Below are 18603 nucleotides of genomic sequence, written 5' to 3'. Positions count from 1 at the left end.
ATACATTTACTGTAGTTTTATTTGTTACTAAATTTTATTTCTCTGACCGGATTGCATGAGTAACAGCACCCGCCCCCCTTTTCTAATTAGTTAGACTTAGTTACACATATCCCAAAGAAAAGAAAGCCTATTTCTGCTGAGTCAGCCTCCAGGACACCTGTAAGAAGACTGTACAGGAATGATGGGGTGATGAATGTCTGCTGAATAAACAGAGAGCATCCTCCTGTTTGGAAGATATCTAGATCTGACTCTCAACTTCCTATTTTCAAATATAGAACTTAAAAGGAGGCTGGGTAACAGTTCAAATCAGTCCACACCAAGTTGCTGGTATTGTTTTCTATAGATACACCTCCATCTCTGCAAAGCCAAAAGAGCTGAGCCATAAAATATTCTTCACTGGAACTAATGACAGAACTTTCTCTGTCAAGTGAAAAGATTTTTAATGGTTTTTGAGAGTCTGCAGTTGAGAAAGCTCAATCTATTTGCCCCATATCAGCAAGGGAGGATTGTAATACATATGTTCTTAATTCCTCAGGTTCTTTATAGTCAAATGGAACCTGCTTCATGGTATAATGGGATGATTTCCAGTTCCAATGCATTAACTTACTAACTCTGTGATCTGGACAGTTAAAGCAATATCTCTAATGTCAGTTCCCTCATCTGTAAAATGGGGAAAATCTTTGTTTCACAGATACATAAAGCCCTTAGTACAGTTCCTAGCAAAAATAAACAGCTCCCAGTAAATAGTTCTGGTTTAGGAGTTTTATAAATATTTAATGATGTATGCAAAGTTCATGAGTGATATTGATTATATATGTAGTACAATCAATTGATGAACTTTACACACACACAAATATGTATCTATACACATACTTACATATACATACACATAGATATATATTCACTTTATCCATGCCAGAATTACTGAAATGATTGAACTAGTATAGGGCCTAACTCTCCCAGAGATTCTTTAAAAAAAAAAAACAAAACACACTGAATCATTTTTATTTCATCTCCTTCATACAGACTTAGTTACTTTTCAACATGGATCATCTGCAAAGCACATAAATATTTTCAAAATTAACAAGTTAATGTTTTATACATTAACAGATGTATTAAAATACATCTGAAAAAGATACAAACTTTGACATGGTGTTGAAACCTTGTCTTTGGTCCTAGAGCAGGTCATAAAGAGTAAAGTAAGTCTGAGAGAGAGAAACAATGTCATATATTAATGCTGAGGCTAGTCTTAAGGACTGAACTCATGACTTAAGATGATAAAACGATGTGACCATTTTATTAATATATAGATATAATTTCCTAGAAGTCCAACACATCAGGTGTGTGCTAAGAGCCAGAATAACACCTGACTTAGTAGTCCTCCTTTGATGGGAGGCAGACATTGATAAACAGCACAAATGGCAACGGACCACCGTGATCAGTGTCATGAGGACTCAAGAACTTCTGACCACAGCAGGGGACCTGGCCAAACCCCAGAGGAAACAGGGAGGGTTCTCTTGACCTGGGATCTGAGAAGGGGAGGCAGAGAGCATGCAAGTGAGGGAGGCATGGGGAACTGCATACCCAATGAACACCTGACACGATCTATCAACAGAAAGGGTACAGCTCAAACCCTTCATTCTTCCCAGACACGTGGAAGGGGCTCTGGAGGTAGGGACAGGCGCATTTCCATGGCTCAGTGGTGGGAGGCTCTCCAAAACTCTCTCTGCAAACACCAGGCCAGAGCGTCTTCTGTTTGAAACCTATAGCATCTTTCTGAGTTGAGGCTGAACACTGTCTAGGCAGGCAGCAAGCATCTCTTCTAACAACTTGCTAAAGTGGTCTAAAACAAGGCAGTGTGGTGGGGCTTTACTTTTAAGTCTGTAATGCTAATATTTATTCAGTGACTTTCTTTTTGCTATGAGGCTGGACTTAATTTCTTGGTGAAGTTAAGTTCACCCACAATGAAAGTGGTAACTGAGTCATCATTTGGTCACATCATCTCAGTCAAGCTAAGATTTGGTGCTGAACTTTTCTTTCTTTTTTTTATTTAATATATGGAGTATTTTTAATATTAAGAATTTTTATCACTGTCTTTCCCCTTTGATAGTATCTTGTTGCCTGGATGCCTAAAGAATTCTTTAATTTTTCCTTACAAGTGTATCAGCTTAACTAGGACACATTTCAGATTCATATTCCAGTTATAAATTTCCTAGAACATACTGTGCTTTTTAACTTTTTTTTTTTTTTTTTATTTTTTTTTTTTTATTCTTCCAATTTTATTTTATTTTTAAACTTTACATAATTGTATTAGTTTTGCCAAATATCAAAATGAATCCGCCACAGGTATACATGTGTTCCCCATCCCGAACCCTTACCAAGTACCAGCCCCAAGCATCCAGCATCATGCATCGAACCTGGAACTGCTTTACAATATTGTGTTGATTTCCTGTACAAAACCACAAATCAGCCATAATTATGTATTTATACACACACACACACACACACACACTCTCCTACTCCCACCCATGTTCCCAACCCAACTCACTCCAATATTCTTGCCTGGAGAATTCCTGTGGACAGATGAGCCTAGCTGGCTAGAGTCCAAAGGGTTGCAAAGAGTTGAGCATGACTGAGTGACTAAGCACAGCACAACACAGTGTATATATGTGAATGTTACTTTCTAAGTTCATCCTTCCCTCTCCTTTCCCCACTGTGTCCTCAAGTCCATTCTCTGTGTCTACATTTCCATTTCTTTCCTGCAAATAGGTTCATCACTGCTAATTTTCTAGTTTCCATAAATATGCATTAATATATAATAATAATGCATATTGATTTATGCATTAATCATAATGCATAATCTGACTGACTTCACTCTGCATAACAAGCTCTAGATTCATCCACCTCACTACAACTGACTCAAACTAACTCTTTTTTTAGGGCTGAGTAATATTCCATTGTATATATGTACTATATTGTCTTTATCCATTCATCTGTAGATGGACACTTAGGTTGCTTCCATGGTCTGGTTGTTGTAAACAGTGCTGCAATGAACACAGTCTCCTGGAGATCCTAATAGGCAACTAGAATTAGGAAATGCAAGAGATACATTCTTAATCTGAAGTCCTTAGAACTCTTGAGAGAAAAATAGTAAATTCATGAACTTGGACGGAAAAAAATTTAGATCTTTATTTTCCCTAGACTCTCATTCAAATGTATCATTTCCTGTATTATGAAGCAACAAACCAGTGTAACACTATCAATACCTGTGACTTTGCACCAAAGGAAACCACACAGAATCATGTTGAGTTGTAGAGTTGCTGCAGATAGCTCAAGGTGGCATTTGAAGTCACCATTACATCGAGACTGCAGTAAGTATTAATCTGCCATTAGACTGTATTTTTAGTCTCTTACTAGAGTAATATATATTACTAATATTTTTTAAAATAATTCAAGAATTTCATTTTAATATAATGGGAATATTTTATTACCTTGCAAATTTCGTTTTATGCATTCAAAATTGTATTCTGAAACGGGCTTTTAGGTTTCACCAGGGTGCCTACAGAGGTCATGGCACTCACACAAAGTTAAGAACTCTGTATTTAGAGGCTAGTAATCAGGAATGCATCTTCAGAATGCTGATGAAGGGCAACTTGAGTAATTTTGAACATAATGTGTGCAGTGCTGCTTTTTCAGTAATAAACTGAGAAAGGGCTTCAGTAGAAATTACATATCTTATAATAGAAGTATTACATACCATTGTTCTTCCTTCATTAATTTCTCTAACAAAGCCATCATTCCCTTTTCTACCTTCACCAGCCGAGTCACTGATAAATCCTTACCTTTTGCCTAACTCTCACTCTAACTGCCACAAACGATAGAAAATGTCAGTCTTTGCTTCCTAATTCAGTGCCTTCAGACAAAATGCAGCAGGAATTTGTTGGTAAAATTTTTTGTAAGCCTAAAATATATGATTTCTAAGGTTTTTGTAGTGAGAATGAAAGGATTCACTTAAAATTGATTTCTGTAAGCCTTAATTATACATTTCATAATAAGCATTGCAAAAATCTCAGCTTAGGGGGGAAAAAAAACCCTTAGCAATAGATTGATTGATACAATTATCAGTGTGCCAAATTTAACTCACAGATAAATAAAAGGAAACCTTGAAAGCCAAGAAGAAATCTAGTATGTGTGTGTGTATGTGTATGTGTGGGTGTGTGGGTGCTCATTCACTCAGTCATGTCTAATTCTTTGTGACCTCATGGACTATAGCCCGCCAGGCTCCCCTGTCCATGGAATCTTCCAGGAAAGAATACTGGAGTGGGTTGCCATTTCCTACTACAGGGGATCTTTCTGACCCAGGGATCAAACCCATGTCTCTTGTGTCTCCTGCATTGGCAGGTGGGTTCTTTACCACCGTGCCACCAGGGAAGCCATATGAGTGTAGGCTTTGGTATAATTCTGTGACAGTCAAGAAACAAGCCCCTTACAAGACATTTCATCTTTATATTCAAGACGTTCTTCCTGCTGTCTCCTCTACTCCATGGTCAACTGGTGCCTACTGTCTTCGGGAAATAGAGATACTGGTTATGGGTGTTAGCTGACCTATAAGCCCCCCAACACAATTTCTTTTTCAAAAAAGTTAACCCTTGGTTAGAAGCTGCCACAATGGGTTGAATTATCCAATCCCTGTCATTAAAGGTGGCAGCCAGGCACTTGAGAATGATGTGGGAAAACTCCAGTGAGAGTGATAATTAAACTTGGAAAATGAAGGGTCACCTTCTTTCATTCAGCTCATTGGGTTTGGCATCAGAGTAATTCTAAAACAGTGGGGGATATTCTACTCTCAGCATAGCAATATCTAGGTGCACACACATTATTTCTATGGGTTCAAATGGGAATGCCATTTTAATTGTATTTAAAATGTTAACTTTAATATGGGGAGTAAAAATGTTAGAAATTAGTTCTAAGAATACAGAAAAAGAATACTGAGTGAAATCTAAATGGTGAAAGAATTAGAAACAAGAAAAGCATGTATTGTTTTCTCAGAAGAACAAGCATTATAAGAGAAGAAAATTGTTTCCAGGGAAATTGAAAAGAACATTTAAATGCGTTCAAGTCTTTCTACTTGACTGTAGAATCACAAAGCAAGGGTTTTGTCTTAACTTTCTTATCTACTTACTGTCATTTCTTAGAGGCCATTATTATAATATCTTATTCCTGCTCAAAAGAGGGTAGAAAGTATCAGGTGAGCTTTAAGACAAGTTATTAATAAGAGTTATTGTCCGGAAAAAGGGTTTTTTATTACATTGGTTCATCTAAATACTATTGAAGGAATATTTCATAATATTCTTATTTTGCATTAAATAAGTAATACTGAGCTTTTAAGAGGACCTGAAATGATATTGCAATATAAGCAAGTATACTGTTGAACACTATTACTACAAAGGGCATAGATGCTAAAATCAAATTTCAAGTTCAAATTTTGGCATCACCATATAACAGGTGCGAGCCTTAGGCATGCTACCTAATGCCACATGCCTCAGTTTCCTCATCTGTGAAATGGGGGAAATAGTACTACCTATCTTATAAAGCTATTAGAAAATTAAATGAGTATTAAAATATATAAAGCATTTATAACCATATCTAGTACAGAGTGATTATTATATAAGTGCTTATTCTTACATAGGGTCATAGTGTCACAAAGAGTCAAACATGACTGAACCAACTAAGCATGCACTGCTGCTAAGTCGCTTCAGTCGTGTCCGACTCTGTGCGATCCCATAGGCGGCAGCCCATCAGGCTCCACTGTCCCTGGGATTCTCCAGGCAAGAACACTGGAGCGGGCTGCCATTTCCTTCTCCAATGCATGAAAGTGAAAAGTCGAAGTGAAGTCGCTTAATCATGTCTGACTCTTAGCGACCCCATGGACTGTAGCCCACCAGGCTCCTCCATCCATGGGATTTTCCAGGCAAGAGCGCTGGAGTGGGGTGCCATTGCACACACACTTATTACCATTATTATTTTATTTCATAAAACTGTAGATTATGTTTTAAAATATATTATTAATTATTTTTATGGTTGAACACTTTTGTCCTTGGCATTATGAGAAGAGATTTCCAAAAGATGTGGATTCTTTAAAATGCAAATAGTCCAACAAAATTGTTACTAGAGTTGATTGTATAATGCTCATACTGATAATTGCAACATCAAGCTCCAAAATTAAAAAATTCCTAATAAGCAGAAGCTATTGATTTCAGATGGCCTTTATATAGTTTCTTTCACATCTGAAGGGTTGAACTGAGGAAGATAAATGGTATCTTATGTGATTATATTTTGTTTTAAGATAAGAGAGATTTTGGAAACAATTAGAGCTTTCTAAAACAGAAAAATAAACCTGATGAGCTAGGCCAATATGTGATAGCTTAAGTCCCTTTGTAAAATTTTCTGATTTATCAGTTTGTGGGCAAATATCCACAGATTTCAATTAAATTATTTATTATTATTATTAGAATATTTGAAGTGTTCTCAAGGCAGTGGCACCCCACTCCAGTACTCTTGCCTGGAAAATCCCATGGACGAAGGAGCCTGGTAGGCTGCAGTCCATGGGGTCGCTAAGAGTCAGACACGACTGAGCAACTTCACTTTCACTTTTCACTTTCATACATTGGAGAAGGAAATGGCAACCCACTCCAGTATTCTTGCCTGGAGAATCCCAGGGACAGAGGAACCTGGTGGGCTGCCGTCCATGGGGATGCACAGAGTCGGACACGACTGAAGCGACTTAGCAGCAGCATTTATCTTTAAAAGATCATCACAGAAAAATCTTTTTACAATGCAAACATTGCCCCAGACCTCAACATCAATTCACCACCGGCTCATTGAGAGAAAGAGAAAGAGAGAGAAATGTGTGTGTGGGTGCATGTGTGTGCACAGTGTAAGGGGCTAGGGGACAAGGAGGAGAATGAATGAATGACATTAAGGACAATCCTAACCAATATTGAAGAGAAAAATACTGTGGACTAAAAAATACCACAGGCAATATATAAAAATCCACCAAGAAACGAAATACTGTCTGTAAGCCTGATTTTACTATAATTTTTGTATATAGTACTTTAGAAAGAAAAAAAGGTTTTATAAAAACTAGTTTGCTCATTCAGAATAAAGGTGTTAAAATATTTGGTAAGTTATTTCCCACTGAAAAATATAAACTACATAAGAAATTCTGCATCTGCTTCAGCTTTATATTTAAAATGATTTACAGTCTGCAATTTCTTCCTAAGGTCATCACCTTCATAAATACTAGCCACATACAGTGAAAACCAACTCAATAAAATGAGTATTTCATTTCTCTTCCTCCTGCTTATATAGATACTTCTTCCATCTACATGGCACCCATTTATAACAAAGCCTTACATTGTGTGGATTTTTATGAGTTCTTTAGCATTTCTTTCTTTTTTATCTTTCTATGCATCAGCAAAGCAACTGGCAGATTCTTTAATAAAATATATTATACACATTAATATTTATAAGCCTACGAATTGGATGTTTAAATAAACATTCACCAACTTATGCCAATTCTTTTGTTTTAGGCGTTAAATCACACTTACATTGTCTGGAAAGTCGGCTTTTAGTTCAGTGACACTTTGACACCAATATGCAGCCGTTTTTTCACTGATGAGCTCAATATTCAGGAAAGAGCTTTGTCCAGGGCCATACATGGGGCCAGAGGTGGTCCCCCGGATGATTCTGGGTGAAACATTTGTCACTATATCCTGTTGAAAGAGTAAAGATATTAGGTCTCCTTTCTACAAAGAAAAACTGTTATCTTCATTCTATGCTCATTTCCATATGACAGCATTCTACCAAGTCCTGTCTCACATTTTTAATATATTTTAAATTACAGCTGAACATAAACTACTTAATGAAAAAGTAAAATATAATATTTGTTAGCTTTATTTAAATTACTTCCTATAATTGAAAGGTTAGGATGGTGGAAAAAATATATAAATTCATTTATATTGGTTTGTGGCATATACATTTTAATTTGTTTGCAATTAAATAATAAATAAAAACACATCAAGTAAAATGTCAAAATATTATTTCAGTCTATTTAATCTAAGTATCATTAGTGAGATTTTAACTCAAATAAGAGTTAATGTTTGCAAAGAAAATTTTTTTTTCCAGAAAGTAATTTCAATATAAATCAGCTAGAGTATATATTAGCACCACTGACTCACCAAACTTGAAAACACATTCTAACAAACTAGGTTGACTTACCTATATGATTCTAACTATAAATTTACATTCAGTAAGAACCAGTTTTTCCCAAAACTGAAATGAGGATATCAATAACTTCCTGATAACTATAAACAGTAAACAGTCAAATTAACTTGCTTGTTAAGTGTAATTAACAATCCATAACTGCTTCTAAAGCTGTATTAACAAAGAAGAGGAACATTCTTACATTACAAAAAACTAAAATGAAACAAAGAAGAAAAATGTTTCTTTAGCCAACTTCCAATTAAAATTAATTTTGAGTAAAGGTCATTTAGTTAAGGATTTATCAGAATTAGTCATTTAAGTACCCCTCCTCACCATCTTGTCACTTTTAGTGAGATAACATGAACCCCCATTAGTATATAGCAATTAAGGTCAATTTACATATTTTAATTAAGAACCACCCCATATAAAACAATTAGCGTAATAGGCATACTAACTGGATTTCATAACATTTGGACGTTTTTCCAACTAGATAGACAGGAAACCTTAATTAGCATTAATTAGTGCTGATCTGCATATGTTTGATAAGGCATACCCTTGCCACAAAAGATTATTTATTCCTGAATCTGCCAAATGCTACAGTTGCAGAGGATAAAAGGACTTTTCTACACATTGCATGTTAATTTCTGGCAATTTACATTCACTTTTACATTTGAATTAGTATATTATAAAATAAATGGTATAAATGTTACAATAAGCTGCCTTAAATATGTACGTTTTTACTTATAGGAATCCTGCCAGTTAATGTTTTACTAATTAAGCTATTTCACTTCTATTGTAACTGTAGGAACGTCAGCAGCCTTACTTTGATTTGCTGTTGTGAAACCATGTTACACAATCTTAACGGGTAAAATGACATGTAGAGTCACTCCAGGAAGCTCATGCCTAGTGAGTCCAATTTCTTTCTTGGCAAATGCTTAAATGTGTGGAGTGTATCTCTGCAGGTACCTTCTGTGCAGCTCATCCAGGTAGGGACTCTCAGGCTGTCGTGGTCTGAGAGGACAATTCTAGAAATGTTTCATTCAAATCAGGCTGATTTTCTCTCATATTTCAATTTTCAAGAGCCATCATTTTAAGCTTTGAGCTCCTCCTTTCCTCTGCTGTCTCCTCTACTCTAATTTTTCGTAACCTTGATAAGGCCAATCTAGGTCACAGGTTGTGCTCAGCACAGGAGAATTCGACCAAGGAGGCAAATATATTCAGGACAAGAGTTCATATTCAGTTTATCAAGTCATGTTCCCTAGCCCTGGGTAGTTCCACAAATGAAAGACCACATGTTTTAAATGACTGTTATAATTTATTGGTTTGCGTTAAGGAGGAAAAATCTTTCCTCTATGCTTCTAGATTTTTCAGACTAGTCTAAGAATTAAACTGACATGAGATAGACTAACAGGAGAAAATGAAATTCACTTCATATATGCAGGAATTCCACATACGTGAGAGTGTCAGAGTCGCCACATACATGAGAGGTTCAGAGACAGAAAAGTTAAATGAAATATACATGCCATTCAGAGTTAAGGAAAGGAATGGGGGTACAGGGCTTCCAAGAACAGAAGGGTCATTATAGGTCAATAAGAAGAGTAAATATTTGGTAAGCAGATGCTTGCTTTGTTGTATAGACAGGGTCACTTTAGGTAAGTAACTCCTTTCTGGGAAAAATTCCCAATTTAAATTATTCTATGTAGTTAAGGGAGGGCAATGATTTCTCTTGAAGCTGAAGCATCTTGACTTCTTTTAGCTCAAAATAACGTTCATGTAAAAGTGACACATTTTGGGGAGGTTAATTCTGAACCCCTGCATCTGGAAGTGGCACTTTCTGCTTATTCAACAAAACTGACTCATGCTTTAGACTTGCTGCCCCTGCCCATTCTTTAGGACTTAGCTTAGACTTCAGTCTATTTAGGAATCCTTTCTGATCTCTCCAACACCATCACTTAATCTAATCTTATTCACACCATCGTCACAGTACATAACTTTCCCAATTGGTACTCTTAATACTCTATATTTGTATTGTCTATATTTTTGTCAGTACATTCCAGTAGAGTGTAAACTTGAAAGGAAGGAACTTTATCCTGTTTACTATTACATAACCAGCTTCTAGCCTAGCTTTTAATGTGTTCAAATAATTTTTTCCATTGAAGTACAGCTGATTTATAATGCTGGGTTAGCTCTAAGTGTAGGGCAAAATGATTCTTTCGTGTGTGTGAGACCTTCCCAGGTGGTGCAATGGTAAAGAATCCTCCTGCCAATGCAGAAGTCACAGGAAACATGGGTTTTATCCCTGGGTCATGAAGAGTCCCCTCAAGTAGGAAAAGGCAACCTACTCCAGTATTATTGTTTGGAAAATTCTGTGGACAACATAGCCTGGGATGGTCCATGGGGTTGTAAAGAGTTGGACACAACCGAGTATGCATGCACAGTGTGTGTATTTTTTTCAGATTTTTTTACATTATAGATTATTACAAAATGGTTTCTATGCAGTAGATTCTTGTTGTTTCAAATAATGTTTTAAGAAGGAACCCAGACTAAAACCCTAGGCCCTAGAATAGGGCTTGTCCTGAGGCATGGGAACTATAAGGTATTCATTGTTGGCCTTATTCTGTTGGTGAACAAATGGGCTTGGACTTACATTCAGGAACTCATTCATTTGTGGCTTAAATAGGAAGATTCCCTGGAGGAGGGAATGGTAATCCACTCTAATATTCTTGCTTGGAGAATCCCATAGACAGAAGAGCCTGGGGGGCTACAGTCCACAATATGGCAGTCAGATACTACTGAAGCGACTTAGCCTGCACACACACACTCTAGTCCATTTACTTGCTTACCCTGATCCCTCAGAGACACTTTCTCTGAAAAGAGTCCCCTACCCGACACTATGGCTACATCTTCATACCTGCAGGCAGTGATGTAGTTTGCTTAATACTCCACTTCTCCCCATCCTAGCCTACCGCAGAGCTTCAATGACACAAAGCATAATTGAACTTGACCACCCTGTAACTTCTAAGACCTTCTTGACCATTGAGCTTAAATTGCTGGATTTATCAGATCTCTAAGATCCAAATAGAATAAGCTCATTCATATATAAACTAACTCTTATGCTTTTCCAGTTCAAGTGGATAAGAATTCCTAAGAGATTTCTTCGGGTAAGGTCCTGATAAGAAGATGATTTCTTCCTATCAAGACCTAAACCAACTATAGTTGCCTCTTGTATTTATTTGTGCCTAGGCTGTGCTCACATCTTCACAGACTGTGCAGAGATTTTTTTATATAATAAAATAAAAAGACATGAATAGAAGAATAACAGCTGTACTGAGAACAGAAAAACTCAATAGCCCAGAAATTTTAAGCCATATGCTATTTTACAGGATTCTTCCTAATGACAATTTTGCCAGAAACTCAAAACAGCCAAAAGGATCAATAAACTGTGACATTTAATGACAGTTAAGCAAATGCTTTTTTCTTCAAATATCCTGCCTCAGTGATACCTTAAAACCTCAAATTCTTCATTAGAGAATTTGTGTACTATGGGTTGAATTCATTGTTAATGTTGGAGTCGTTTCATTTTCCTCTTCTATAAACCAATGTTAAACTGTAATATACCATTTGAGGATTATCAATGATTTCCTTAACCAAGAATCAACAGGAAGTACAAGGCAAATCAAAGGGAAATTTTCTCTACTTCATGACACGTATTGTTTATTCCTTTATGTTGATTTATGACTTAGCAGCTTGCCTAGGTGGCGCTAGAAGTAAAGAACTTGCCTGCCAATGCAGGAGATATAACAGACATGGGTTCAATACCCGGGTTGGGAAAATTTCCCTGGAGAATGGAATGGCAACCCACTCCAATATTCTTGCCTGGAGAATGCTATGGACAGAGGAGCCCAGATGGCTACAGTCCATAGGGTTGCAAAGAGTCAGACATGACTGAAGCAAGTTAGCACACACATAAGAATGACTTATGACTGAACAACAATAGTGCTCCTCTAAATCGATCAGTTTTCTCTTTCCTTAACTCAAGCACAGAAGATCCTTAATAACTGCCCCAATTACAGCCATCTATTGTGTAGAACTCAACTATCCATGAATCAATTGTTACCATCACAGCAATTTAAAAATTCAGCATATGAATATTTCAAATTCATCTAAAGTGCCAAAATTCCAATATGGACACCCAATGATAAATCAGTAACATAAACTTTATTTTAGATTTTGTTTTGCAAATGCAGTCATATATGCCATTGCTTTGTCGAAAACCTTCTCCACTGACTGGAGATTCAGACTTTTTGAATTAAATGAAAGATGAATGAAAACTTGGATACAATCAATAATCTGTAGTTATCTGATTAGAGTTAGAGCTTCAACAATTGGGCAATAACTAACTAAAGCATTTGACCTGGGAATACTAGAATGTATTATTTAATAAGATAATATTTTGCTTTAATATTTAATAGATAAATCATATTAGCATTGCAATGGAGTTAACAAAACAAAATAAACATATTAAAAAATCAGTTCAGTTCAGTTCAGTTGCTCAGTTGTGTCTGACTCTTTGCAATCCCATGGACTGCAGCACTCCAGACCTCTCTGTCCATCACCAACACCCACAGATTACTCAAACTCATGTCCATTGAGTCGGTGATGCCATCCAACCATCTCATCCTCTGTTGTCCCCTTCTCCTCTCATCTTCAATCTTTCCTGACATCAGGGTCTTTTCAAATGAGTCAGCTCTTCACATCAGGTGGCCAAAGTATTGGAGTTTTAGCTTCAACATCAGTCCTTCCAATGAAGATTCAGGACTGATTTCTTTTAGGATGGACTGGTTGGATCTCCTTGCAGTCCAAGGGACTCTCACTCTTCTTCAACATCACAGTTCAAAAGCATCAATTCCTCGGCACTCAGCTTTCTTTACAGTCCAACTCTTACATCCGTACATGACTATTGGAAAAACCATAGCCTTGACGAGACACACCTTTGTTGGCAAATTAATGTCTCTGCTTTTGAATATGCTATCTAGGTTGGTCATAACTTTCCTTTCAAGGAGTAAGCGTCTTTTAATTTCATGGCTCCAGTCACCATCTGCAGTGATTTTGGAGCCCCCCAAAATAAAGTCTGACACTGTTTCCACTGTTTCCCCATCTATTTGCCATGAAGTGATGGGTCCGGATGCCATGATCTTTGTTTTTAGGATGTTGAGCTTTAAGCCAACTTTTTCACTCTCCTCTTTCACTTTCATCAAGAGCCTCTTTAGTTCTTCTTCAATTTCTGCCATAAGGGTGGAGTCATCTGCATATCTGAGGTTACTGATATTTCTCCCGGAAATCTTGATTCCAGCTTCTGCTTCATCCAGCCCAGCGTTTCTCATGATGAACTCTGCATATAAATTAAATAAGCAGGGGGACAATACACAGCCTTGACATACTCCTTTTCCTATTTGGAACCAGTCTGTTGTTCCATGTCCAGTTCTAACTGTTGCTTCCTGATCTGCATACAGATTTCTCAAGAGGCAGGTCAGGTGGTTTGGTATTCCCATCTCTTTCAGAATTTTCCACAATTTATTGTGATCCACACAATCAAAGGTTTTGGTATAGTCAATAAAGCAGAAATAGATATTTTTCTGGAACTCCCTTGCTTTTTTGATGATCCAATGGATGTTGGAAATTTGATTTCTGGTTCCTCTCCCTTTTCGAAATCCAGCTTGACCGTCTGGAATTTCACAGTTCCCGTACTGTTGAAGCCTGGCTTGGAGAATTTTGAGCATTACTTTGCTAGTGTGTGAGATGAGTGCAATTGTGCAGTAGTTTGAGCCTTCTTTGGCATTGCCTTTCTTTGGGATTGGAATGAAAACTGACCTTTTCCAGATCTGTGACCACTGCTGAGTTTTCCAAATTTGCTGGCATATTGACAGCACTTTCACAGCATCATCTTTTAGAATCTGAAATAGCTCAACTGGAATTCCATCACCTCCACTAGCTTTGTTGGTAGTGATGCTTCCTAAGGCCCACTTGACTTCACATTCCAGGATGTGTGGCTCTAGGTCAGTGAGCACACCATCGTGATTATCTGGGTCATGAAGATCTTTTTTGTACAGTTCTGTGTATTCTTTTTTTTTTTTAATTTTTCTTTATTTTTTAACTTCACAATATTGTATTGGTTTTGTGTATTTTTAACACCTCTTTTTAAATATCTTCTGCTTCTCTTAGGTCCATACCATTTCTGTCCTTTATTGAGCCTGTCTTTGCATGAAATGTTCCCTTGGTATCTCTAATTTTGTTGAAGAGATCATTAGTCTTTCCCGTTCTATTGTTTTCCTCTATTTCTTTGCACTGATCATTGAGGAAGGCTTTCTTATCTCTCCTTGCTATTCTTTGGAACTCTGCATTCAAATGGGTATATCTTTCCTTTTCTCCTTTATTTCTGGCTTCTCTCCTTTTCATAGTTATATGTAAGGCCTCCTCAGACAGCCATTTTGCTTTTTTGCATTTATTTTTCTTGTGGATGGTGTTGCTCCCTGTCTCCTGTACAATGTCACGAACCTCCGTCCATACTTCATCAGGCACTCTGTCTATCAGATCTAGTCCCTTAAATCTATTTCTCATTTCCACTGTATAATCATTAGGGATTTGATTTAGGTCATACCTGAATGGTCTAGTGGTTTTGCCTACTTTCTTCAACTTAAGTTTGAATTTGGCAATAAGGAGTTCATGATCTGAGCCACAGTCAGCTCCCGGTCTTGTTTTTGCTGACTGTATAGAGCTTCTCCATCTTTGTCTGCAAAGAATATCATCAATCTGATTTCAGTGTTGGCCATCTGGTGATGTCCATGTGTAGAGTCTTCTCTTGTGTTGTTGGAAGAGGGTGTTTGCTATGACCAGTGCATTTTCTTGGCAGAACTCTATTGGCTTTTCCCCTGCTTCATTCTGTACTCCAAGGTCAAATTTGCCTGTTACTCTAGGTAGCTCTTGACTTCTTACCTTTGCATTCCTGACCCCTATAATGAAGAGAACATCTTTTTTGGGTGTTAGTTCTAGAAGGTCTTGTAGGTCTTCATAGAACCGTTCAACCTCAGCTTCTTCAGCATTACTGGTCAGGGCATAGGCTTGGATTACTGTGATATTGAATGGTTTGCTTTGGAAACAAACAGAGATCATTCTGTTGTTTTTGAGACTGCACCCAAGTACTGCATTTTGGACTCTTTTGTTGACTATGATGGCTATTCCATTTCTTCTAAGGGATTCTTGCCCACAATAGTAGATATAATGGTCATCTGAGTTAAATTCACCCATTCCAGTCCATTTTAGTTTGCTGATTCCTAAAATGTCTATGTTCACTCTTGCCATCTCCTTTTGACCACCTCCAATTTGCCTTGATTCATGGACCTAACATTCCAGTTCCCTTGCAATATTGCTCTTTACAGCATCAGACCTTATTTCTATTACCAGGCACACGCACAACTGGATGATGTTTTTGCTTTGGCTCCGTCTCTTCATTCTTTCTGGAGTTGTTCCTCCACTGATCTCCAGTAGCATATTGGGCACCTAACAACCTGGGGAGTTCATCTTTCAGTGCCCTATCTTTTTGCCTTTTCATACTGTTCATGGGGTTCTCAAGGCAGGAATACTGAAGTGGTTTGCCATTCCCTTCTCCAGTGGACCACATTTTGTCAGAACTCTCCACCATGAACCATCTGCCTTGGGTGGCCCTACATGGCATGGGTCATAGTTTCAGTGAGTTAGACAAGGTGGTGGTCCATGTGATTATATTGGTTGGTTTTCTGTGATTGTGGCTTTCAGTCTGTCTGCCCCCTGATGGAGAAGGATAAGAGGCTTATGAAAGCTTCCTGATGGGATAGACTGACTGAGGGGCATCCTGGTTCTTGTTTTGATGAGCAGGGCCATTGATGGGTGGAGCTGTGTTCCCTCTGTGCTATTGACCTGGGGCCAAACTATGGTGGAGGTACTGAAGATAATGGTGACCTTCCTCAAAGGATCCCATGCATGTACTGCTACAGTCCTTGCCCCCAACCCTGCAGCAGGCCACCACTGACCCACGCCTTCCCCAGAGACTCCTGAACACCCACAGGCAAGTCTCCTGTGGGGTCACTGTCCCTTTCTCCTGGGTCCTGGTACACAAGGTTCTGTTGTGCCCTCCAAGAATCCTTTCCCCAGTCCTATGTAAGTTCTGGTACCTATATGATGGGGTTAATGGCGACCTCCTCCAAGAGGACTTATGCCATACCCACAGTCTGAGCCCCTATCCCTGTGGCAGACCACTGCTGATCTGTACCTCCACAGGAGATGCTCAAACACAGTTCTGTCTCGGTCTCTGTGGGGTCCCTGGGTCCTGGTGTGCACAAGGTTTGTTTGAGCCCTCTGAGCATCTCTGGTGGGAATGGGGTTTGATTTAAATGTGAATTCGCCCCTCCTGTCATCCTGTTGGGGCTTCTCCTTTGCCCTTGGACATGAGGTATCTCCTCACAGCTGCTCCAGTGCCTACCATCTTACTGGGGTTTCTCTGACCTTGGACATGGGGTATCTCCATATGACCAGCGAAGCACTTATGATTTCCCTGGTGGCTCAGTCAGTTAAACGTCTGCTTACAACATGGGAGACCCAGGTTCAATCCCTGGGTTGGGAAGATCCCCTGGAGAAGGAAATGGCAACCCTCTCCAGTACTCTTGCCTGGAGAATCTCATGGATGGAGGAGCCTGGTGGGCTGTAGTCCATGGGGTTGCAAAGAGTCAGACACGACTGAGCAACTTCACTTTCTTTTCACTTTATTCAAAAATAGAACAGATAAAAGTTTATTTTCTATAAAAAAGAAAAAAAAAAAGATGAATTACCATAGTTCTTGTGTTTGGCCCATTAGAAATATTCAATTTTTTTAAAAAATTGATATTTATTGATAAGATAGCATTAGGTGATATCTCTGCTTCATGTGATACTATAATTACCATTATAAAATGGAGTGCTAGTGACCTCTTAATATTCAGAGTGATGATAGTGATTTTTCAGTACTAGTAAGGAGATTTAAATGGTAAACAGGCTGATTATATTTGTTTGCTTAAGATCATTTACTTGACCTTTCTTATGCTTAAAAAAAAAAAAAACTATGCTGTTTCCATGGTTACTGCTGGAGTAAGATAATCACAATGGACTCACTGAAATTGAAAAGGAAACTTTTCAGAGATGATTTGGTAAAAACTAAAAGAATTGGCATCCAAAAATGGTAGATTAAAATGAAAAACAAAATTTGCAGAGTGAACTGCAGCTATCATACTACAACAAATGAATTTTTAAAAATATGTTAAGTGAAAAAAGCAAGATATAAAATATATATATATACTATGATACCTAAAACATGCTTCTGTGATGAAATATAAAAAGTAACTCAGAGAATAACTTAAAACAATTACCACTATTACTTTTTGGAGTAAGTTGGGGGGGAAATTAGGGGGTGGAGGAGCAACAGAGGCTTTCTACAAACATTCATAATATGTAATTTTAAAGAAGATTTATTCCTGAACTGCAGAAACACATGGTAGAATAAGAAGTTTGCTTAATGAATTTTTTGATAGCATAGTGAATATTGTTATAAGCTATTGATAAAACTTTATTGGTTTACCTAGAAACCTGTAACATAAATCTTAGGTATATTTATTCTTTTTTAATTTCCAAGAGTCTGCTGTGAATTGGTTGTTTTTTAATCCAAAAAGTTTTATTTGGTTGTAATAGTTAGAATTTCAAAAATGTCATGCACTACAGGAAAAAAATGTCCTTTAAAGTATATCTATCACTTTCTATACAAGTGGGATTTAACTATACATTATTCCATAAAGCATAGACTCACTTTATAGATAAATCTAATGACAAACATCCTGTTACATAATATGATTCCATCATTATAAATCTGGCATACTGCTACCCTGGGAATAGCAAAACATAAAATAAAATTCAACAGTGGCCCAGTTTCCAGTGCAACTCCACTATTATGAAAGAATTCTCTAACATTTTATTTTCTTCATGAACTTAGTTTATTAATATTTGATTAGTCCCTGAAATAAACTTTATAATGGTCAGAATAATTTCCATTTTGTTGTTTTGGATGAGTGACATGAATAGGATGAGAATTTGTTTTTAATACGTCAATTTTCCATCCTAGTATCTTGTACAAAGCACTCAAAACCTGAATTAGTGACATATACCCATTTGTCATCAGGAACTTTGAATCTGTCTATCCACATGGTTAAACACAGTAAACAAGATCAACAATGTTTTCCTAAAAACACAAAACAATTTATCAGAGAAATAGTGGTGTTG

General features: G+C 37.4%; 1 protein-coding gene across 1 annotated transcript in view; it reads right to left on the bottom strand.

Annotated features, from left to right (window-relative positions):
• Positions 1 to 18603, bottom strand: part of DPYD (dihydropyrimidine dehydrogenase) — a 930948-nt gene that overhangs the window by 388231 nt on the left and 524114 nt on the right. Inside the window, exon 14 of the mRNA XM_061411115.1 lies at positions 7611 to 7775. Coding sequence (XP_061267099.1) covers positions 7611 to 7775 — 165 coding nt within the window. The remainder of the gene's footprint in view (positions 1 to 7610; positions 7776 to 18603) is intronic.

This window comes from Bos javanicus, chromosome 3 (genome assembly GCF_032452875.1).
Source record: "Bos javanicus breed banteng chromosome 3, ARS-OSU_banteng_1.0, whole genome shotgun sequence".
Classification (NCBI taxonomy): domain Eukaryota; kingdom Metazoa; phylum Chordata; class Mammalia; order Artiodactyla; family Bovidae; genus Bos; species Bos javanicus.
This window is presented reverse-complemented; position numbering and strand designations above follow the sequence as displayed.